This window comes from Amblyomma mixtum, chromosome 3, assembly GCF_055824585.1.
Source record: "Amblyomma mixtum isolate Tamu chromosome 3, ASM5582458v1, whole genome shotgun sequence".
Taxonomy (NCBI): domain Eukaryota; kingdom Metazoa; phylum Arthropoda; class Arachnida; order Ixodida; family Ixodidae; genus Amblyomma; species Amblyomma mixtum.
The window spans coordinates 78401037-78423448 of record NC_143014.1 but is presented as its reverse complement, the minus strand read 5'-3'; the positions used below and the strand labels follow the sequence as shown (position 1 = coordinate 78423448).

The window sequence follows — 22412 nt, the reverse complement described above, 5'->3', positions numbered from 1 at the left end:
CATGCCACGTGTTGGTTGCCTATAAGCACAGGTAGGGGGCGTGGAATAACGCTAGAGGTCAGCCTAAAAAATGTTTGCCCCTCTCAACAGGCTGTCTGCCACGGGGCTTCGATCGACGCAGCGAACCCCAAGGCGAAAGTGCATGATTTCGGAATGGGTACACAAGCGATCATTGGCGGGAACTCTGTACGCTAGCGCTTGAAGGCATCTCGTAGCCCGCAGATTCGTGCTGCCCGAAGAGTAAGGCATCGTAGCTTCGTGCGGTTTATCACCGGCAGGCTGCGGTGACGCTTTGAAGCGACGGCAGCATGCGCACGCCTTTTCGCAAGTGCTCTGACTGCGCTTGTAAGCCACCCAGTTTTCCTCCATGCTTCTTTCAGACTTCATCGCTATAAGGCAAAAAACTCTCGCTGCCTTTCACTTATTTTATAACTATACCAAACCTTTGCCTCCTTTCCTTCAATAGTTGCCCTCACATCTCCCGGAATGGCTTCGTCTGACGTCTTGCCACGAGCATAAAAAGCTTGTCTGAGAAATTTATCGCGGCTAATTTCAATTTAAGAATTGATATCAGGTGACCTGATCCGTATAACAGCGCTTCCGACTCTTATATATGCGCAGAGTTCGCCGGTGTCTTTTTGGCTCAAATTAAGCGGCTCGAACGCGGGATTCCGCAACACTTCTTCTGACGCAAGCACGCTCTCACACGCAAGAAGCTCCAGCCACCGACGTTCCTAGCCTGCCCTCAAATAATCCTTGGTTGCTTAGATCGAATGAGAAATTTCTCACTGCTGTTGTGGATGACGCACCCAGCCCGTGTACTTGTCAGAAATGAAATAAACGTCAATCAAGTGCACAAGTTTTGCCCATCCCTCTTCGAGACGAATCTTGGTGGGCAAAAGAATGAAGATGCCGTAAACACAAAGGGCACAGTGTGCCGACGGCAGGCAGCCTGGCGTCTTAACGACGGCGCATCTAGTCGTCGAGGCACCGAAGAAAACTCTCATGTTCCGGAGATAATTACGGAACACGTGAAATCGCGAGACGAAACTGAGGATCGCATGTGGATGACGGGTTATTCACAACCTTAACTGAGAAATCTACGCGCACGAAATCAAGGGTCAAATATATTCGCAATAAAATGAAATCAATTCTCGGAAATGAATGTCATAGATATCTGAAAGCATCCACTAGGAGCTGCAACTGAAACGTTAGGCAGGAACCCGATGAATTTTGCAGGCTGAACGAACACGGTGGCTCGGAAATGACCCGCGGTCCGAGCGTATAACGGAGAGCATCGCCATTTTCTTCCTCTGCTGATAGCATGGAGGAATGGCTGATAGGCCCGAGGTTGCCTGCTGCTCGACGAATGCACTAGGCGACACTGTGCTGTTGTGCACCTCTTCCCTTTCACTCCTTCGTTTCCATTTCCGAGGTAGCTCGTATCGGCATGCGTGACATGGGTTCCTCAGCAGCTCTGCGTTGTGAAGAAGGGGATAGAGGCCGCATTCTCAACGAGAAAAAGAAATTAAAGTAAATACTAAAGAGAGAAGCGGCTGGTGTGAAATCCACTTGTTGATGAGCTGGGATTTTACATTACGCTTTTATGCCGCAGTGTATTCATTTCATTCTGTGCCTGTTCTATAGGGCAAAGAAAGAACTGCATGCGTAAGTACTTCCCAGTTATGTCAGAAACACTGACCAAGAAGTGCTTCAGGAGTAAAGAGAACACATGTTGCCTTCGCAGCAGCTGCAGAGTCAGTGCTGTAGCACTTACGTTAGAGCAGAAATATAAACACAAAAGGGTTATGTTACCATCGGCAAATATTGCTGAAAACCAAAAACCATATTGAAACGGCCAGCTTTCACGTCGTAGAAAATTCATTTATTTTGGGTTTTTCTTCTTCAACGGGAGGTGGTACAGAGTGGAATCTTGACAGATGGCCATCATGTAGCCTATTAGGTCGCGGTAATCTTCCTGCAAAGGGAATAGCAAAACAGGGGATCAGAAACTTGCACACCTTGCCCATTGTGGCACCCTAATCTCTTTTTTTGTTTACCATGTTTGGAGGCTGCTGGATAGACACAGAGAGAAGTAAGCGGAGCGTGCGAACTGTGGCAGAACTTCTCCCCAACAGCGTCTAGCTTCGCCGATACGAAACGCACCCACCATCATTAAGGGGCTTTACCACCATGCGCCTCTGCGCGCCCCCACCGGCGGCGACCTTCCCAGCACAAAACATGCCTTGATTTCCCGACGCAATGGATGAGCGCTTTCTCGAATGAACATAGCAATGGCTTCGCGAGCTCTGGCGGCGCCGTTTGAAATAAACCACTTCTTCGAGAGTCTGCACATGACTAGCGGGTGTTTCACGTGCCAGTAGCCCGTAATTTCTCAGTTCGTGGCTTTTTGCTTTAACGTTCGGAAAATGCTTGGCGTGCCACTGCAGCGTCGCGATCCTTTAATGACGCTGCTATTCTCTTTAATTGCCTTGAATTGTGAGACGAAGATGAATTAGGACGAGAATAATTCACCGTGAACCATAGAGTGTGTCTTGCCATCTAGGACAGCGGCAATGATGAATTTCGTGCATTAAAACGCGCAAATTCTTCTAAGAGGCCTTTATCTGCAGCCACTGACACAATTGCGATTAGCGAAGAACATTTGCCTTTACCGTTCCAAATTCATATCACTTTTGGTATGGAACACCGGGAAGGTAAGTTCAGTGTTGCCACCAAACTACCGCTACCTTGACAAGTTCGATGGGGGGGTGTTTCCGCCATATGCTAAAATGTCGGGAAAATGTGGCGATGCTTAGACTGAAAACAAAAATTTTCTGCGAGCAATAAACGTATATATTGCACTTTGTTTTGTAAAGTGCTGCGGGGTTTGTCGTTCCGATGCGACACACGGGCTATGACGCACGCCGTAGTGGAGGGCTCTGGATTACTTTTACAACTAACATTGGGTTTCTTAACGCTCGTTGACATCGCATGGCACACGACCGCCTTTGGCATTTCGTCGCCGTCGAAATGCGCTCGCCAAGTCCGGGATTTCATCTCGTGGCCTCAGGATCAGCAGCCGAACTACCCTTTTTTTTTTTTAAAATGTATTATTCTAAGCTAAATAATGCATATAGAATGCTGCTTTGAGCTACTTATTTAACATTCTGAGTGTGGCATGAGAAGGCTGAACACTTCCTGCTTTTATTTTGCATCATACCCTCGAGACGTACACTTTGTAGCGTTATATTAAAGGGATTTAAAAGCTAAAACAACTAAAAATGGCCTTATAAAAATTTTCAGTTTTGAATGAACGAACCTGCATCTCACTGCTTCCGAGAAGAGAAGCCAATTTGCTTGAATATATATTATCTTTATAAAAAGACAACGCAAGGACGAAGTAAGGTACCTTTTTTTTTCCTATTTTGTCATTCACAGAGAGGAATTCGCTCTGCCTGGCTGATCCGAATGCAAACATTAAACGTTTACGTCGTATATTTGCGTTGCAGGCGCAAATAGAAAACAGTGCCATTATTAGTGTGAATACTGCACTGATCGCATTTCATAAGTTATTGTATGGTGAACGCGATGTCCAGAATCGAGAAACATCAACAAATAAAAAGCTTAGTACACTCCAATGTTAACGCATGAGGGTGCGACTCCCGTTTTTCAGGGACTTTTTTATAACCGCAAAGCCGACATTACGCTGATTTTGCTGTAAAGTACTGAGAGTAGTGCGGTGGTGTGCTCGTATTTCTCAGTTTGTTTACCAACACTAATCGGTGCGCATTAATCATAAATAATATTCCCAGCAAGGAAACGATCACATGCTGTAAGCTTCTGCTTTGGCTCCGATGTTCCGGCCCGTAAGCCGGACCAATTTAGTAAATGTGGTTTACAAACGGGCGAAACGTTTTCGGGTGTCACACACACACACAAAAAAAAAAAACAGGTTATGTATGACTACCTGAGCATTTCTGTGAACTTACCCTTGCGAGGCCTTTTATAATGGTCCTCTGGCAAGAAATCATGAAAAAGGACGCAAAGAGCGTTAGCAAACAATACAACTATACAGGCGCTATTTGCAGGCCGACTAGTCCAGAGCTTGTGCTGAAACGCGAGGAAAGGCCGAAAGCTTGTGCCTTAGCAGTTATCTATAAAAATTCTATCATAGAGGTTTCACAATCGCAAAGCACGTGCCCTGACGTCGAAAGCTTCACGCGAAGGATTTCCGTTCTGCGAATCAGCGCGGGGTAGTTGAAGCGTGTAATAATTAACCCAACTATAATGGCTCTCGCTGCTGTACAAGTAGCGTTGAAACTGAACGAAACACGGCCGTAACATCAAATTGCGCTCATGCTTGACCTTTAGGAGGCTGGCAAACATACCGCCGCCACGTTTAAGTGTTACAACAATACTCTTGCGCCAAGGTAACTGCGCGCACTATACACTCCAGCGTTCGGCGACCCCGCATTTTCCATGCCCCGGGTGGCAGAGTAATTAGATCACGACCTCGTGTTCAGTTCACTTTTGCCGGGACTGGCACAGTTGCAACACTGTAGTCTCCCCGTCGGGAGATCGATGTCGCCCAGCCAGCGCCACCCACAGAGGCTGCTGGTGAACCCAGGTCAGAGCGGGGCTCCAATCAAGGCCACGAAGGTGTGATCGGGGTGGAGCTGTTGGCAGCGGCACGCCACGCGGGAGACGATACGCCCTAATGAGAAACTCAGGCCTCGTGTGCATATGACCCGCTTCTCGTTTTTCCTTGAACTGCCGGTCTGTGACGCTCGCTAGGCGCTAGCACAAAACTTTGCATTGTCCCAACAGAAACGCGACGACCAAGGAAAAGCGTAGCTGGGCTAGAGAACTGCGTGCTTAAAGGCGCACTCTATAGCGGCTTTTACTGACCACATTTTCTTTGCGGCAATCGAAAGCTCCTTGACCAAACTAATAAATACCGAACTGAAGGGCTGAGTAATACGGCAGAACGTTTTAAGATGTAAATTTTCAAATTCGGAATGTCCCTTTCCTGCGGTAGTTCCTCTGCACACCCTGAAAATACAGATGCGATGACTGCAGTTTAAAGCACTAAAGTGGTTTAAAAAAGTACGAATAAAACAAGGCTGGTGATAAATATCCCAGATGCCAGTAACTGCATTTTGACGGTAGCAGCGCTGCCGATGGGAGCCCCACGGTCGGCGTTGTGGCAGTCTGCCTTTTTAAGATAAAAGATGATGAAAAAGCAGGACTAAACCATGGAAGAAGCAGAGACTACTTGCAAAAGAACAAAAACTAAAGCGCTTCAAGTTTTACCCGCCAAAAATAACCATCTGCATTGCGCTCTGCACTATTCATAGAATGTTGTATACACACTCCAGGCCACATACAACAACTGCACGCAGAGCGACGAATTTTGAACAGAGCACGCGCCACCCTCGGCTCTGGCCTGACTTTCTTCGTCCATTTCACCTAACAATTCCTCCTAAAATCGCGAGTTCTGCCCTCGTTAATGTCATCAGTGAAAAACAGCTACAATAAAATGCCGTTAATTTATTGATCACCTCTACAAGAAGGTTACCAAAGTTCCCCATTTTTCGCATAGGTAGAGTAAAATCAGCGACGCGTACGTATTGTAGCAAAGATCTTTCGGAAAGCTTGGGCCGAATCAGTTCATGGAGTTTTACGAAGAAAGGGGAGAGAAAATATGTTCAGTTCTGGTGTGCATTATAGAGCGTAGAGAATGCGTGGAGCAAGTGCGATGGGGCACTTACGAAGCTGTACAGCAGGGCCGGAGCGCGCTTGCAGAGTCGGCTGAGGAGGCCAAAAGTCGTGTTGCCCCCCATTTTGTATCTGGCAGCAATCATGAGGTCCAGGTCCTAACAAACAAACGAACAAACAATAAGAGCAGAAGAAAAAACAGCCATATACCGCCGGTGAGATCCGTATTACGTCCTGTATTACCTCAAGAGCCACGTAGGAACCCGATCGAAAGATGAGGGCGGAAGCTGTGCGACAGCTGTACGAAAGTTGGGGTTGGGCAACCAGAAGATACTTAATTGGCATAGACCACTTAGCTTACATTTCGCAGTTTTGTCTTGTGTGCCAAGCACTCATCTCGCCAAAGTGGTCATTTTACGGGCGAAAAATTTTCCAATAAGGCATGCTGCCTGCGGCGATGGAACAGTGATGGACGCTATCGCACGCTTATTGTTCGCTCGTGCCTCAGTATGCAAGAAATCTCGGAGAGGGTAAAAATAGAAGATATAAAGAAGACGACGTTTAGCCGCAGTTGCTACTAACATTTTAATATATCGATACATTGCGCTTAACCGTTCGTGTCTGTCATCGCTGACTGTTTTCGTGTCAATTCAAGCTCTCGCAGCTCTCGTAAAAAAAAAAAAAAAAAATAAAGTCACTACTAGTCCAAACCGAAGCCCTTCTTATCTATACACCACCGACCGTCAGCTGCGCTGTGTGCGTTAGATGCGGCCGTCAATATTTTCGTTTTCTCTCTTTACTTCTTTTTCATTATCGACAATATTTGTAGCAAACAACCAGCGGGTTCATTCTAGATGCACCTTTTGTCTTTTTAAATTTCTAGAATTATGTCCAAATGAGGATTCACGTTAAGAAAAGTAATGGACAATGATTTGGTTTGATTGGTTTGGTTTATGGGGTTTAACGTCCCAAAGCAACACAGGCTATGAGAGACGCCGTAGTGAAGGGCTCCGGAAATTTCGACCACCTGGGGTTCTTTAACTTGCACTGACATCGCACAGTACATGGGGCTCTAGAATTTCTTCTCTATCGAAATACGACCCCCGCGGCCGGGATCGAACCCGCGTCTTTCGGGTCAGCAGCCTAGCACCATAACCACTGAGCCACCGCGGCGGCTGAGAAATGGACAATGACTGGGATCTTGTTTGTAACGATAAGCGCAGTTCACGAAAACTTTGAGGGGCTCACCTTCAGTGATGTTCAATTCGGGGAATTTGTGGGGAAAAATTTGGCGAAAAGGCTATTTTTACTGGGTTTCAGGGAATTTTAAAAACCGGTTTTGTCTCACTTTTTTCAAACTGCCGAAGTTTCCAAGCTGCGGCAGGAAAAAAGGGCCTGAAATAGGGAGTTTTTATTATAACTGAGGGAATTTTCGGTTACGGCATGGAACATCACCGTTCACCTTACTTCGGTGAACATATTTTTACACTTTTCGTTCAGAACAAGCAAGATGGCGCACAGGTTTGTACTATACGTTTTTTTCCTGACTGCGTTTTCTAGAACGCCAGTATGAACATTGCTCTATAAAAGAAGGATGACTGCATACCTCTTGTGGAAAGATAGTGCAGTGGCAGTTAATGACTGCTTTCAGCTGTGCGTCGCTGTAATCTGCAAATCAAGACATATGGAGTCAAATGAAGCGCACAGTGCCCTTAGACTGCCGTATTGCATAAGTCACCCAGCCAGGATTTTTCCTTCAAACCTAAATATGCAGTGTGCAATGGAGCAGGCCGAAGTTGCCGAATGAATTTTGTAGCTGTGCGCCACTTTGTCTTGCTCAAATTTAATTTGAGAAAGGTTCTGCAATTTCCGGCTTCGTATCTGTCCTTTTCATAACTGGACTAGCGCGAATACGCGCGTGGGCACTGAGCTTTGCGGTTTTCTTCATGAATAAGTGCAAGCTGTCAACGTTTCAGCGCAGCACAGGGCAGAATAGGGCGAATCCACGGAACTTTACTGTGGCGGTGCGCCGGAACGCACATCAGCGCACTCGCGATGGTTGCAGCCCTGGAAATTGAAAAAATCTCTACCAATGGCAGCTGAACGTAGCTTCCTGAAAACGGTCACGTCATTCTCTGGTGCGCCAACAGCTGACTTCAGAGCGTGCACTTCAGCCCTTCTGGCTCACCGGGGTTGGGCGTTTCTGTTTCTTGATAGGGTTTACTATGCGAGGTTTGTCCCACCTGGGTCACGTCGGTGTATTTTGCCACAGGACAAACACTAATCAGTGTCGGAGCTTCTGCTTGCTAGAAGTGAAGTTTAACACGAGGCCATACTGTAGTGGCAGACCTCACGATGGCCCTGTGCCAATTCTTTAACAGGGCTGATTTTCGTCCTCACTAACATCAACAGGCCACTCGCATTCAAACCGTACACAGTCAGTGGCTTTACGCATTTTTATGCCTTGCAGCAATGACGGACGGCAGGAGTTAGCTGGCTGCTTTGGAACAAATTCTCAGACTTTTTCCTTCATTCTTGGAAGAGAAGAGGCAGTGACAGCGGTATCGCACCTTCCTCCTCCTTCCCACACACCTTGATCACAATACAATTGATCTGCTCATAACCAGGAGAATAAAGTGGGTTGAAGTGCGTTTGGATGACATTTCCAGGTGATGAACAGCCGCTTAACGATATTCCTGAAAAGAAAGATATCTAACCATATATATTCCCCGTATTCGCTCTTGAGTACGAGGAAGATATAGGGCAGAGAGGGGGCCGAGACTTGGAGGTTAGCAAGAAAGCTTTAAGTGATTGCAGTGAGCAGTGAACAAAAAATTTATAGCATTGAAGCCGGAAAGACAGCAACGCGCATTATGGAACAACTCGTGTTGCTGATAACGTAGCTGAAGCTAGCGTGAGGATTTAAATGGACTTCGTACAGGACGTGTGAAGCCAAAAGAGAATACCGGTTGTCTGTTAGAGGTACAGTGTAGATACCAAGAGAAGTGAAACGTAAAGGCGGGCGGCAGGGAATCCGCTGGAGTGATGTTGTCTTGAAAGTCGCGGGCATAAATGGCCTCGTTATGCTCTCGACAGAGGTAACAGAATAGCGATGGTACAGGACATTGCCACAGGATAGCGATGGTACAGGACATTTTCCTACAGTGAACTTGACTCCATTGGTACACACAAACTGAACAAATGGGGGGGGGGGGGGGGGGGAGCCTTAGCTCCCTAAGACTTTTCCTGAGGCTTTGTGTGTGTCAAGAAACCATCTGTCTGCACCATCTCTACCATTGATTATTACTATTGGTTATTCCTTATTAGGAAGACATGTCAACGATAGCAAATCGTTATAGATTTTCTCTGGGTCGTGTTGACACCTTCGGGCACCTAATAAATTTGTTCATACTTTCAACAGACGAATTTTCGTATGGCTTTAGAAACATCAAAACGAAGTAAATTCAAAGCAACGACGTAAAATCCCTCCTGTTACTATTTGCATAGGCTGTTCGCGCATTGCGAATCACTCCGCGACATGCGCCAATCTAAACGTTGTGAAAGAGACCTATGGCTGGCGCGTTGTGTGAGACCGATCCTCGAATGCAATGAACTCGGAGATGGCACCCTTAACGAGCTGCCTTACGGGGCGTCGAAGCCTAGTGAACAAACCGAAAGCCCGCACGCCTGTCACCGACATTAGAGAACGCGAAAAACGCTTTAAATTCCGAGGACGGAACACATCACAGCATTTTTAACACGAGACGAACGCGCTGTTCAGACTTTCGGTGAGTGCATGACTAATGTTTGGTCATAGTATCCGCGTTCAGAATGTCCCTGCGTCGCTGCGCCGTTCAGCGGGTCAGGAACATTGCCGACTACAGCCACCGGCGAGACGTCGTTGATACAGACACTGTACATAGCTCTAAAAACAAACGAACAGAATTAAAAGACGAATGCGTATCGCGGCAGCTCCGTGCAAGCCGTGCATTGTACCGCATATGAAGGCTTCTCTGCTCTCCCGGGCAGACACTGCGGGCTGTGCGAACGAAGAGGCCGCTGCCAGGACGCAGGCGAGGAGGAGGCTCGCCATCGCGACAGCACCCGCCGAAAAGACAGCGAGAGCGACCGGAGAGGGCGCCCAATGTCTTCCGGCTGGGACGAAGGCCGCTCTCACCGTGGCTTTTTATAATGCATCCTCTGGCCGCCTGGCGCTAATGAGAGGCACGCGTGTCAGGTGTGCGTGCAGCGACGGCTGAGCAAAATGACACGCACGTTAAGTACCCAAACAATTCTAGTTCCGCGCGTGCGCCATGTTGCCCTCCCTCTCGCTTTCGGTCGTTTTCAGAAAACGTGTTCGCTTGTGCATATGAATTATGAATGCGCCCGGATTCCATTATCCTCTCCAGAAGCCTTCGGCGCGTGCAGCTGTATCGCTCGCTCAGGCGACAAGAAAATGAGCCCCGCTTTCGGCTAATCGTTTCCTCCGCTGAAGGACCACCGGCGGAGGTAGGGAACGTGCATGCGCGGAGCGACAGCTGTACTACAGGCAATGCTTCGCTTTAACTGGTACGATGCTAAGGACTCCGAAATATGGTTACACACAGACGCACACACGTGCGCGCACATGGGCATCCTCTACTACTGGAGTCGACAACCCGCGTAAAGCAGCGCGTAAAACAGCCCGTATCAAGCATGATTATGCTTTGTAGCCCTGTTTTCAGCAGCTTTCGAAGACGTGAATACGCATGCCGAAGGCAACGGGAGGGACATACAGGGAATAATTAGTATTCAAAGGTAGACAATGCAGTCCTCAAACATCTAGACCAGAAATTCATGCCCTCACCAGAATGCGGCGCCTTTTTCCACAGCGAGAGCTGTTAATCTATCATTCCTTGCGGATACGGCGTGGTCGTCGTCGGCATTGTTGAAGACTATCGCGTGACCAGTGCTGGTCACGTGACCCTATGTTATGACGTCATCACGAAAAAATTCAGGGGGGCATTTTGTTGACCTAAAGTGCGATGAGGCGAAAGCCTTAAGCGCGGTGTTGCTGCTTGTGTCTCTGATGTGTGGTTAAGATGTTGAGCTTCGCCTCTAGTGGAACGCGACAGCGTCCTGCAACGCTGCCTGGAAGTCCACAGAACGCCATCGCCCGGTCGGCTCTACGCCTTGCTCCTCGGTAAATTGGTTTTTGAGGAAATGAAATGTATCTGTCTCGCATATCTCGGTGGGCACCTGAAACTCACCGTAAGGGAAGGGAGGAAGATGGGAGTATACGAAGACACCGTATTCACTAGACGTGCCTTTGTTTATTCGTAACCATTGAGCTGCCATGGCGGCGTGGTTAGCGTGGTCGTCTCGCACTCCGGAGTCCCTGGTTCGATTCCCCAACTCGACCTATTTATTACTCGGTTTTGTTTTTTTTCTGAGTAGAAAGGTTAATTAGGCTAATTAGTTAATTGATCAACTAAACTCAGTCCCACTTACTTGGAGCATCACTATACCATCCCTTTAATTGATTGCATGGTTACTAGCCAAAGTTTGAAAACCCCGTTTGAAATTCGCGCACTGTTTACTAAGAAAGGTTGGCCTGCGATGGGACGTTGCAGACGACTATACCAAGTGGACTCTAGATAATCGCTATATCACGAACTTTTGCCGCTTTTTAAGCGAGGCTTGTTTGCACTCCTTTTTATAACTTTCTTTCCTTTTTCATTATGCCTGATGGCAAACAGCTCGAATAAAAAAAAAGCGTGACTTTTCTTTCGACAACTCCTGCTTACAACGATGAGGCATTAAAGGCTTCCGCCTTAATATGGAGCAGTCCAAGCGGGCAATTAGCTCGCAGATCATGTCACTACTGAACGCTTCTCATTGGTTGAACTACGAACACTCAAGTTGGCCATACTGATGAAAGAGAAGCTTGAAGCAGTCACAATAAGAGAAAAGAGGTTTGCAGGGTGTAACGAATGCATCGTATACCTCGCTCCCCGCTCGCAAATCACGTGACTACTCCAGTCTTCTGACTGGTTGAAGTACGTGCGCCCAGGCTGGCCGCGTTGACGAACGAAGAAAAACAAGTCAGAGCAGGTGAAAAGATGTTCGTGAGGTGCAAAGGACACCACGATGACGCAACACATGCAACAAGTACATGCACAGTCGCGCCCATTCTAAGCAAGCATAATCGTAGTCTCAACTGTTAACATAACTTGTACACTATCTTTCTGACGTAGTTGAAGGGGCTCTGAAAGGTGATCTCAATAAAGGTGAAGTATTGCTGGCATGTTAAAAGACGCCGCCCCACGAATATCCTCTAGCAAGGATTTTTTTAATGCGTTTTATGGAAGCTGAGTTATCTGTAGTTAAGTTTTGAATTTTAGCGTCTTCGCGCCTTTCACTCTCGTCTCGCCACTTCTTGCTCGCACTCCTCCGCCGGTCCCACCGCCGACGCGCGTGGGAATTCCCGGGAATCCTCGTACTACTCCTGGCGTAGTGCTGCAGCGGCTAAGCGATGCGCCACTGCCCTGCGATGGCAGGTGCTGCTCACAATCACAACTTTGCTCACAGTCCAACTCGGAGGTTGTGATGACGCCACAAGGTCACGTGACCTCAGTGGCCCACCTAAGTTGCCGGAGCGGACGGTTGCTCCGGCCACTCCGGCGGCGAGGTTTCAAACGGACTTACCCATAGCCATCTGCGAACTGAATTACGCAGCAGCGTGCGATGGAGGATGGCGCGAGCATGAAAACGTCTTCGGAAAGGGCTCGCCAAGTGTCGAGCGCGATTGTGAGTTTTCTGATGTGCGTAGAAGTGTGTTATTTGGCTCAGGTGCTCATGACGAAGGAATGTAGTGATTGAGCGAGTTTATGTCCTCTCTTCAGAATATGTTTGAGAGCCGTATTAAGTGGGTCAGAGAAAGAAATTGATAAATTAACTCTCAGAAAAAAAAATTGTGCCAGGGATAGCTCTCTGCCATGCAGTCTTCCGCCCCGAAGGCGCTCGCTCTGAGGACTACCTGCGGCACGCGACCTCTGACATCACAATCTCGAGAACGACCACTTCCCGGTCCACAAGGCGAAAGACTATACCTGGATCACATGGATCACTTGTAGCGGTTTTGCAGACCGTGTATGACACACTGCACTGATGACGACGCCATAAATATCAGTCAAAGATGCTCAAACGGTTATCGCTATTAAAAAAGAAGGAACCTGGCACTGTTACACTCGCTGATGAAGATGACGTTAAGATGCGATAGCATTTATGGGGTAACTGTACAGCGAGGCTAGTCGTGAGAGCGAGGGCTAAGGGTGCTGCACTGTAAAGAAATTTGTTCTCTTAAGGGCGCGTTTCTATGTCTATAACTCGCACCCTTGCACCAACCCCTATCCAAAAATAGGTTCAAATTATGGCGGTCCCACCCTTACAGTAGGACGGGATAATTACAGTTGCACCCTTTTCCCGACTGCTTCGCAGTTTCGCAGGTCTTTATTCCTTGAAAGTTATACGAGTACCGACTGCTTTAAACGACACTGCTCATTTTCGTTGTACGTGCGAGCTTAGAAGGAAGCCGAACAGGCCCCACAAAAAGCTTCCGGAAACCTCGCTTAATATGCACCACAGTTACGGGATCCCCAACTATAAACACGATACCTGAATTTGTCTTTGACAGCGTGTCACTACCTAGCTGTTCGCAGTGCAGTGACATTTCTGATGCCTGAATGATTTTCATCGTGTTATTTCGTCTCCATCGAAATCGCAGCCGGGATCGAACCCGCGTCTTCCGGGTTAGCAGCCGAGTACCATAACTACTCAGCAACCGCGGCGGATGGAACTGCGACGCTCCTAAACTGCCCCCCCCCCCCCCCCCTCACATCCGGTTCTTCATTTCGAGTCGCAAGTTCCCCTGTAAAGATAACAGCATTGCCCACAATAAGGATGCAGGGGCCAGCGAGGCTTGCATCCTTAATGTTATTTAAACTTGGGCGTTGTTGGAGGTACTCATGACACAGATCAGCCCAGCTGAGAGCAAAAAAAGGAACCGAATTTACTCACCATTTTATGTTTCTTTCCCTTTACGCCAATAGCGCTAACTGTGGGGCCGATGGTGGGACCTTAGGTTAGGTGAGGATAGCTGAAGAGATAACGGAGAGATGGAGCGACCAGACGAGATGAGACATTGCCGTTGTGCGTTTAGATAATACTAAAGAATGAATGAACGATCTCTACTCGCCTTTCTCGATGTGGCTATACGCTCGTAAACGCGGAAGGAGAGCGCATAAACTTTTTTTCGAGCCCGGGGTAAGGCTGCTCTCCCTCCTGTCGGCATATCCCACTTCTTGTGGATCATGAATAAACTGCCAGTCAAATATAACCAGCGGCGAAATCATCGAGATACAAAGGCGTGGTTATGCTTGAAGGGAAGAATGGGCTTGTTCGATTCTCTCTCTTCCTACTGCCCACAAACTTCCCACGCATATAGCTAATTTCAGCGTCCTTACTGCCGAGTTCACCCTGATAACGCGCAGAGTCCGGTCCCATCACAGCCACGGCTACGCCGCCTACTGTCTACCTTCCCTCTCCACCATCGTCCACCCGACTGGCATTCCGCTCGCCACTAGCAACTGCCTCTCTGGCAGGAGCGTGGTGCGTATACCTTCAGTTTTCGCTCCCTTATCCACTCTTTCCGTCTATTCCCCCTCTGTGCGGTTCAGGTGTACTCCCGAAGTCAAACAATTTCCGGGCTTTGCATTAAAACATGAAATGATGTTAGCTCCCATCTCAGCAAATTAAGGCGAGCATCGTCCGGAAACCTCGACGAACCATACTCCGAACATGAGTGAGAACTTCAAGCGAAGGTGACCGTATCCAAACCACTCCGAAACTTCCCATCCGAATGATATCCAGCTGAAAACACATCACTCCGGAGCTGGATTCGAGCCAGTGGTGGTGCGAACGATGCAGCTTCGAGACCACTCAGACATGGTCGCAGCGTTTCGCACTGCGCGCTCTAATTAGTAGCCTCTCGCGCTGTGCGTTGGATATCGTCGTCTTCGCCATCTTTCATCCGTTCGTTCTGCGCCGCAAATGTTTGCGAAGGCCGCTGGAGAGAAAAATTGGTTTGAGGAAACGAAAGGAGTAACAACTGTCTCAGTGGACACGTCATCTGCATTGTGAGAGGGAAGGGATGAAGGAGGGAGCGAAAGGTGGAAAAGAGAAAAGTGCCAGGGCTCCGCATTTAAAGGCGCAGTCACACCTGCGAGTCGCGCAACTGGCTTTGGCTGATTCATTGCGGTTTCTCCTGGTTTCTTAGTGCTCCGTTACAACAACTAATAGGCTGAAATCGGTCATGCGACGTCCGTGGCTCACTGGTGTGAATGTGCCCCAATTTCGACTCGCTGGGGTTCTTTACCATGCACAGATATCGCGCAGTCTGATGGCGTATTTTGCATTTATTCTCTGTCAAAGCGTGACCACCGCGGCCGTGATATGATCTCGGGTTCTCGAGCTCAGAAGCCGAGCGCCCTAACCACCGATCCACTGCGGCGGGTGCCGCGGAAGAGCGGGCGAGCGCTGTGGTACTTAAAACAGCGAGCGGGACCTTGAGAATGCAGCGAGAGACGTTGAACGCGCTGCCCAGTACTAATAAGAGAAGCTGTTGAGCGCCCCCGTAGCGATCTGCTTGACCAGCTCCGGCCACATGGCGGAGAAAGGGGGGTGGCGCCAGCCCGCGCTACGGGTATCAGTCGCGGTCTACTTCACAACCGTCTGGCCAAGTGACGTCTGGCCAAGGCTTTGAGCCGTCCAATCAGCGTCTACGAGATTGCACTACGCCTTTCCTCCAGTGCATTCGCGCTTTAAGTTAACTCCACGAGGTACTAAATTTTTATAGCCTCCACCTACCACAAGCCCCGTAGCGGCCACGAATAACTTAACGAAACTTTGCTCTTGTGGTTGAAACAATCATTTAATAGCAATGTTCATGCAACTTTTTCTTGCCTCCCAGCTCCTTCACTAGCAATACTCGAGCCTCCAGTGCTCCCAGGTGCGTCGCTCATGAGGTTGAAGTGGGGTCGAGCTATCTTGAACTTGCGGCAGACGCAGACTTCTCCATAATCCGGTAGGCCGAGGATAACCAAAGATGAAGACTGCCGACACAGCCTGTGAGGTTGGCGACTCCCGCTTGTCGCCGTCTCAAGAGCGAGGAGGAGTATTCAGGGGCAGTTCAAGAAAAGCTCTTATTCAAAACACACAGCAAACGTTTAGGAAGAGAAAAAAAAGCAAGCATGCAAACATTTTGGAGAAGTTACACACAAAAAGTAAACGGGTTTGAAAGGAAAAGAAGCAAAACAGAAGAATGCAAAAAAAGAGGCAAAACAAGGGAGAATGTCCTCCAGCGAAGAAGAGGACGCGCCGAGTCAGTTCTTGTCATTTTCGCGGTTTCGGTGAGTGACGTAGCGGTGCCGGTTGAGGGCACTGCTGGTTGCGAATGCCTTGGGGCAGGCAGGGCACTGGAACGGCCTCTCGCCGGTGTGCGTTCGCGTGTGGCCGACCAGGTGAGTCTTCTGCGTGAAGGTCGCCTGGCAAATGTCACACCTGCAGGCAAGGAGTGTGTGATGAGCTTAACTACACTATGGTGTAAAGCAGTTCCAAGTTCCAAGACAAATCCAAGCCTGTCAGCTTTCTGTATTGACGCCTTATCACACTGCACTTGCAGGAAAAGTAAAAAAAAAACTGTCGACGGTTACGACCGGCAGGAAATGCACCGAAAGGGATACGTGGAAGGATATCAATGAGTAAGACAGAGCACTCGCAAATGGCATAGCATAGCAATGCTGCTTATTTTTCGACAGCGAAGGCGTGATTGCACATAGAACGGAATAAGCGCATTCCGTTTACTTACGTCCGCACCTGTAAAGTTACTCTGGCCTTGCATCACACCTGACGCTTTTCAGGCGCGTCTAATCTATTCAGTCGGGGTCACCCTCAAGCTAATCCGCTTTCTGTCCTATTCATTCCTACGCTAAGGTTCAAAAGAAAGAGAACACGAGAATAACTCTCGATCAAATATACGTAATTCACAGCTGCTTCAAACAATCGAACCCAACGTGGTCAGTTGAGTCTAGCCTTAGGTTAACGTTACACGCGTCACACTGAGGTATGGCATGCGTTTGGCGCATGATGACCCTAGTTGCCTATGTGCCATAAAACCCAACCCAGCGCAGCACAACTAAGGTGTTACGTTTCGTAGACCTAATGACTTAGCAATAGAAAAGGTGGCAGCCACCTTTGGCCCTTAGGGAAAAGACCATCACAGCCGTACAACTACCTTCGCGGCCCACCATTCGTGCCGCACTTCTGGCGTTGCTTGTCCTTCTCGCTGCCTCGCTTCTTCCGAGTGCGTCACTTCACACACGCTGCTCACTTCACAGTTAGCCTCGTGGTGCAGTGCAGTGCTAGCGAAGCGTCACGGCGGGCTGACAAAGGTGCACACTCAGAAGTGCAGCACCGCATGTATCAAGAGGACAAACTGCAGGAACGGCAGGCACACTTACTACCTACGGCTTTCCATCACCTCACACTACTACGAGCGGCATGACCTCACCTTCCCTGCCCCTGTGTTACAGAGGCTAGAAGGTTTACAGAGGCTAGAAGGTTTTCCTTCTAGCCTCTGTACCTGTGTGGTCGGCACGCAACTTCCCATCCCGTCAAATTCCTCCGCAGCTGTTTCTCTTCGCTCTCCCACCAACACCCTCCGGCGTTAGCGCAGGGTTATGCGGCTGCGGTCAGGCTGCGCAAGCTCTAGGCAGGGAAGGCGGCATGTGCCAAGTTACGCTGAGGTTGCGCAACAATAAATTGGTACAAGCCGGACAGTTCGTTGCCGCGAAAATTTCAGTACATCGGCGCTCCCTCTAACAAAGTATGGCCAATGGAGAAAGGAAGCGGGAATAGACAAACACGCTCGTAGCGAACGAACCTGTACGGTCTCTCTCCGGTGTGGGTTCGCATGTGCTCGACCAGGTGCGTTTTCTGGGTGAAGCGGCTCTGGCAGACCTGGCACGGGTACGGTCGCTCGCCCGTGTGCGTGCGCGTGTGCTTGGTGAGATGGCCCCTCTGCTGGAACGACGCACCGCAGTGATTACAGGTGAAGCGGCGGACTCCGTGGCTGGTGCGCCAGTGCGCCAGCAGGGCCTGGCGACGCACGAACACCTTGCCGCATAGCTCGCACCAGAAGCGCTCCCCAATATCAGGAGCCGGAGGACCGGCGACCGCCAACTCCACCATCGCTCCAACATGAGGCACCAGCTCCGGGGGCTGCACGAAACGAGGGTCGACCGGGGCTGCCATGACCGGGGGGGCCATGACCGGGGGGGCCATGACCGGGGGGGCCATGACCGGGGGGGCCACGACCGAGGGGGCCACGACCTGGTGTTGAAGCTGGCATGGCGGTAGGTAGACCCTGGGATCTGAGACCCAGCGACAGCACAGTGTCCACCGCATTAGCTCTATTTTACATAAGCGAGGTCTTAATCAACGGTATGCAAATGACAATAGACTCAGCGTCAGCACTGCTCCCAGACAAATGCTTCGTAAGCCAGGCTTACTGGGTCATCTGGCTGCCTCAAGTAGAAGCATCAAATATGGGAACAGCTATAGGCACTGATTACACACAACATAAACACTGTGGTTAGAGTAACGTCAGAACTTCACAAACACGAAATAGCAAGCGAAAAATTGCATACACAAACACTGCGAACGGTATCCGCATGCACAGTTATCAGCAAAGCAAACATAAGAAAAAACACGTCAGAGGGGCGCTAACTCGCGTTAAGGACACGGAAAACACACTCGGGATGACAAAAAGTTGGAAGCACTCTCACAACCCCGCCTTACCCCCCAAAAAACTATGGCTCGTAAAGACACTCTGGACGCTACACTCAATGTAAAGTAGAGATGACTGGCCACAATCTAGAGTTCTTGAGGTGCGGCACAGCAGTTCCGGTACTCAGCGAGTACTCAGCGAGTACTCAGCGAGTACTTAATGATGAAATCTCTTTAGCTCCTTTCAAAGATCTTGGGATGGACGTCAAGCTTTCGGAGTGTCCCCCAAGGACCAAGTGTACTTCGCAAGACCAGCCTCCTGCAAGAGAAAACAGCAACGTTATCGTGAGTATGGTAAAGTGAAACAAAGCTAGGTCGACCAAATGTTTAGGGGAATCCCCTAAGGTGGAGTAGATTTGTAATAAGGGAGTAATTACTCATTGACGTCCACCCGAGCACAGCCAAACGGCTACAAAGGAAAGCTAAACAGCTTCCTCAGAAACTTCGTAGTCAAAGAAAAATTCGTCCTGGTCCGGGGTTCGAACCCGGGACCACCGCTTCACCGGAGCAGTCGCTCTACCAATTGAGCTAACCGGGACGGCAAGCTTATGGTAGAGCGAGAGATTCGTCCTGGTCCGGGGTTCGAACCCCGGACCAGGACGAATTTTTCTTTAACTACGAAGTTTCCGAGGAAGCTGTTTAGCTTTCCTTTGTAGCCGTTTGGCTGCGCTCGGGTAGGCGTCAATGAGTAATTACTCCCTTATTACAAAGCTACGTCGAAATAATGCCTCAAAACATGAACAAGTCGGGAAGGCAGCTCTCATGTCGGCAGCGCCTGCAGAAAAAGAGGTGGAAATGTTAGAATGCGGAAAAATCACGCAACGTTGGTAGGGGTAAGAATAAAAGTCAATAGCGACGTGGGATGTGCGCTAAAGTGTGCCGCAGCGGTTTCGTTTGCATGACAAAGCAATAACTTCTCTCCAAATAGCATAACAGAACAACGTCTTGAGGACAACTCTTGTGCCAGCATCACCTGCAGAAGAGGAGTACATGTCATAATGTGAAAAAAAAAATTACGGAAAACTCATTGCACAGAGCACAGTTATCAGCAGAGCAAACATAAGAAAAAACACGTCAGAGGGGCACTAACTCGCGTTAAAACGCACTCGGGATGACAAAAAGTTGGAAGCACTCTCACAACCCCGCCTTACCCTCCCAAAAACTATGGCTCGTAAAGACACTCTGGACGCTACACTCAATGTAAAGTGGCCACAATCTAGAGTTCTTGAGGTGCGGCACAGCAGTTCCGGTACTCAGCGAGTACTCAGCGAGTACTTTTCGACCACAGCAGGAGCTAGGACGATAAATAAACTTTGAAAGCATGAGTCCAAGGCTAAACATTGCTGTCCACGGGACATATTCGCTGGGCAAATAGCGCGAGGGTAGTAAACGTTGCGCTATCTGTCCGCGCGCGCACACAAATTGTTCGGCTCGTGCAGTGAAATGAAATGAGCTGTAACCAAAGCAGGAGCTAGGACGACAAGTAAACTTTGAAAGCATGAGTCCAAGGCTAAACGTTGCTGTCCACGGGACATATTCGCTGGGCAAATAGCGCGATGGTAGTAAACGTTGCGCTATCTGTCCGCGCGCGCACACAAATTGTTCGGCTCGTGCAGTCACTTTCGCGATCGAAGTCATGTCCAGAGTAGGAGGCAAGCAGAGCTATCAGTTCAAGGTGCCGAAGCGTGCTGAACCAGAAAAAGAAAACAAAAAATAATTTAAAGTTACGCCAAGCCGAAGCCTGCAACGTCCTGCCCTAGCCTTGCGCCGTGGGTTACCCTGAGAGTCATCAGCTCCTCGGCGAAGGTTGGCCTTCCACCCAAGAAGCCCCAGAGTCCGGTGCTTGCTTCGTGTGACTAGCGAGGAAGAGCTGCAGTGCCGTCCCCAGAGATCTTCCCGCGTAGCGTTGCGTCGTCGGCGTAGCAGCGCCCGCCGTGACGCCCTACCTGGAAGCCAGTGTCCCGCCGGTGCCGATGGAGACGTAGGTTGCGTTCCCCAGCAGGCCAGGTGGCTGTCCGACCGAGAAGTCCCAAAGTCCGGCGCTTGCGTCGTGGGACCAGAGAGGAAGCGGTGCAGCCTTGTGCCTCGGAATCTTCCGTCGTAGCATCGTGTCCTCGGAGAAGAAGGGTCGACCGTGACGTCCTCGCTGGAAGCCAGTTCTCCGCCGGTGCTGGCAGAGACGTAGGCTGCGTTCTCGAGCAGGTCAGGTTCGAATGGCAGGAGTGGTGCGAGCCAACCGGCAGGGACGCTGTGGAAGCTGACGTGGCTATCCACGAGCGCACGCCTTAGACGGCGTGGCAAAACGTCGTCTTCGCAGCGTGATTCTCTTCCTCTTTTCTCAAATATGGAGAGCAATAGACGGTGCATTATAGCAATTTTTCGGTGCAAACATTCGCATGGTTTCTCAGTTATGCAGCAGTGTTTTTTTCAGGCGGGTCTCTTGCCGCGAGAAGCGATGTGGGCAGTTTCTTCGAAGGGCATAAATCAGTAAATGGAGGACGAAGACAACGAAGTGTGGACAAAACTGCAGGTATTTTAAAATCCAGTGCTTATTAGTTTTAATGGTTGCCATAGAAGTAATACACACGCGCTAGTTAATAAATCTGCTGCTAGTAGTTACACGTCTTATGTTTTTTTTTTGTACAGGACCGATTTGTTCATGGAGTAAGAAAATTTCATGAAACGAGGTCATAGTTTGGCATCATAATGTAACGACAGATAGAGCGCCTGTTGCAGCATTGTTGGATTTATTTTCGCCGAGGCTGCGCTACTGGCAATGCTGTCACGTAGCCATGACGTCAAAGAAGCAGGCAGTCGGTATATAGGTGGGGACACGGCACACGAAATGCACTGGACGCTGTGATCTCAGCGTCTTTGAGCAACTTCGCCGGCACAAACAACAATTTAGGGGCGATCAATTAGATTGCTAGAAGTAGTAAGGTGCTAGAAGTAGTAATTAGGTGCTAGAAGTAGTAAGAGAATATGTCTACTTAGGGCAGGTAGTGACCGCAGATCCGGATCATGAGAGGGAAATAACTAGAAGAATAAGAATGGGGTGGAGCGCGTATGGCAGGTTCTCTCAGGTCATGAATGGTAGCTTACCAATATCCATGAAGAGAAAAGTATATAACAGCTGTATCCTACCGGTACTCACCTATGGGGCAGAAACGTGGAGGCTAACAAAGAGGGTTCAGCTTAAGTTAAGAACAACGCAGCGAGCTATGGAAAGGAAAATGATAGGTGTAACGTTAAGAGATCGGAAGAGGGCGGAGTGGGTGAGGGAACAAACGCGGGTTAATGACATCCTAGTTGAAATCAAGAGGAAGAAATGGGCTTGGGCAGGGCATGTAATGCGAAGGCAAGATAACCGCTGGTCCTTAAGGGTAACGGAATGGATTCCAAGAGAAAGCAAACGTAGCAGGGGACGGCAGAAAGTTAGGTGGTCGGATGAGATTAAGAAGTTTGCGGGGATACAGTGGCGGCAACTAGCAAAGGACAGGGTTAATTGGAGAGACATGGGAGAGGCCTTTGCCCTGCAGTGGGTGTAGTCAGGCTGATGATGATGATGATGATGAATTAGATTGAGGTTTCCACTGAGTCAAATGCTTTCTCGTAATCAATCGTGGAAACCTCAGCTGTCATGCAGGCATTGCGGAATCAGGGTGTGGAAGAGTGTTATGCGAAAATATTGGAAGATATCTATAACGATTGCATAGCTACTATAGTTCTCCATAAAGTCAGCAATAAAATTCCAATACGAAAATGTGTCAGGCAGGGAGACACGATCTCGCCAATGCTCTTCACTG

At 49.1% G+C, this 22412-nt stretch overlaps 2 protein-coding genes across 2 annotated transcripts; both read right to left on the bottom strand.

Annotated features, from left to right (window-relative positions):
• Window positions 1–1885: 1885 nt before the first annotated feature.
• LOC149350709 (uncharacterized) lies at window positions 1886–9868 on the bottom strand. The gene is made up of 5 exons (XM_089576915.1): window positions 9718–9868; window positions 7328–7389; window positions 5775–5879; window positions 3993–4019; window positions 1886–1978 (listed from the first exon to the last, which is right to left on the bottom strand). The coding sequence occupies exons 1-5, from the start codon at window positions 9812–9814 to the stop codon at window positions 1886–1888; spliced, it is 384 nt and encodes a 127-aa protein (XP_089433041.1). The 5' UTR covers window positions 9815–9868.
• Window positions 9869–16016: 6148 nt separating this feature from the next.
• Window positions 16017–18973, bottom strand: LOC149350708 (uncharacterized). The gene is made up of 2 exons (XM_089576914.1): window positions 17702–18973; window positions 16017–16320 (listed from the first exon to the last, which is right to left on the bottom strand). Exons 1-2 carry the CDS (start codon window positions 18223–18225, stop codon window positions 16143–16145), a joined length of 702 nt encoding a protein of 233 aa, XP_089433040.1. The 5' UTR covers window positions 18226–18973; the 3' UTR covers window positions 16017–16142.
• Window positions 18974–22412: the final 3439 nt, after the last annotated feature.

Excerpts from the sequence above, each read along its gene's own strand:
- LOC149350709 (XM_089576915.1), bottom strand. The coding sequence starts at position 9,814 with ATGGCGAGCCTCCTCCTCGCCTGCGTCCTGGCAGCGGCCTCTTCGTTC. Across the intron at positions 7,390-9,717 it reads CAGAGAAGCCTTCATATGCG|ATTACAGCGACGCACAGCTG; the intron begins GTACAATGCACG and ends CTTGATTTGCAG. Across the intron at positions 5,880-7,327 it reads GCACTATCTTTCCACAAGAG|GACCTGGACCTCATGATTGC; the intron begins GTATGCAGTCAT and ends TTTGTTTGTTAG.
- LOC149350708 (XM_089576914.1), bottom strand. The coding sequence starts at position 18,225 with ATGCGGTGGACACTGTGCTGTCGCTGGGTCTCAGATCCCAGGGTCTAC. Across the intron at positions 16,321-17,701 it reads ACCGGAGAGAGACCGTACAG|GTGTGACATTTGCCAGGCGA; the intron begins GTTCGTTCGCTA and ends CCTTGCCTGCAG.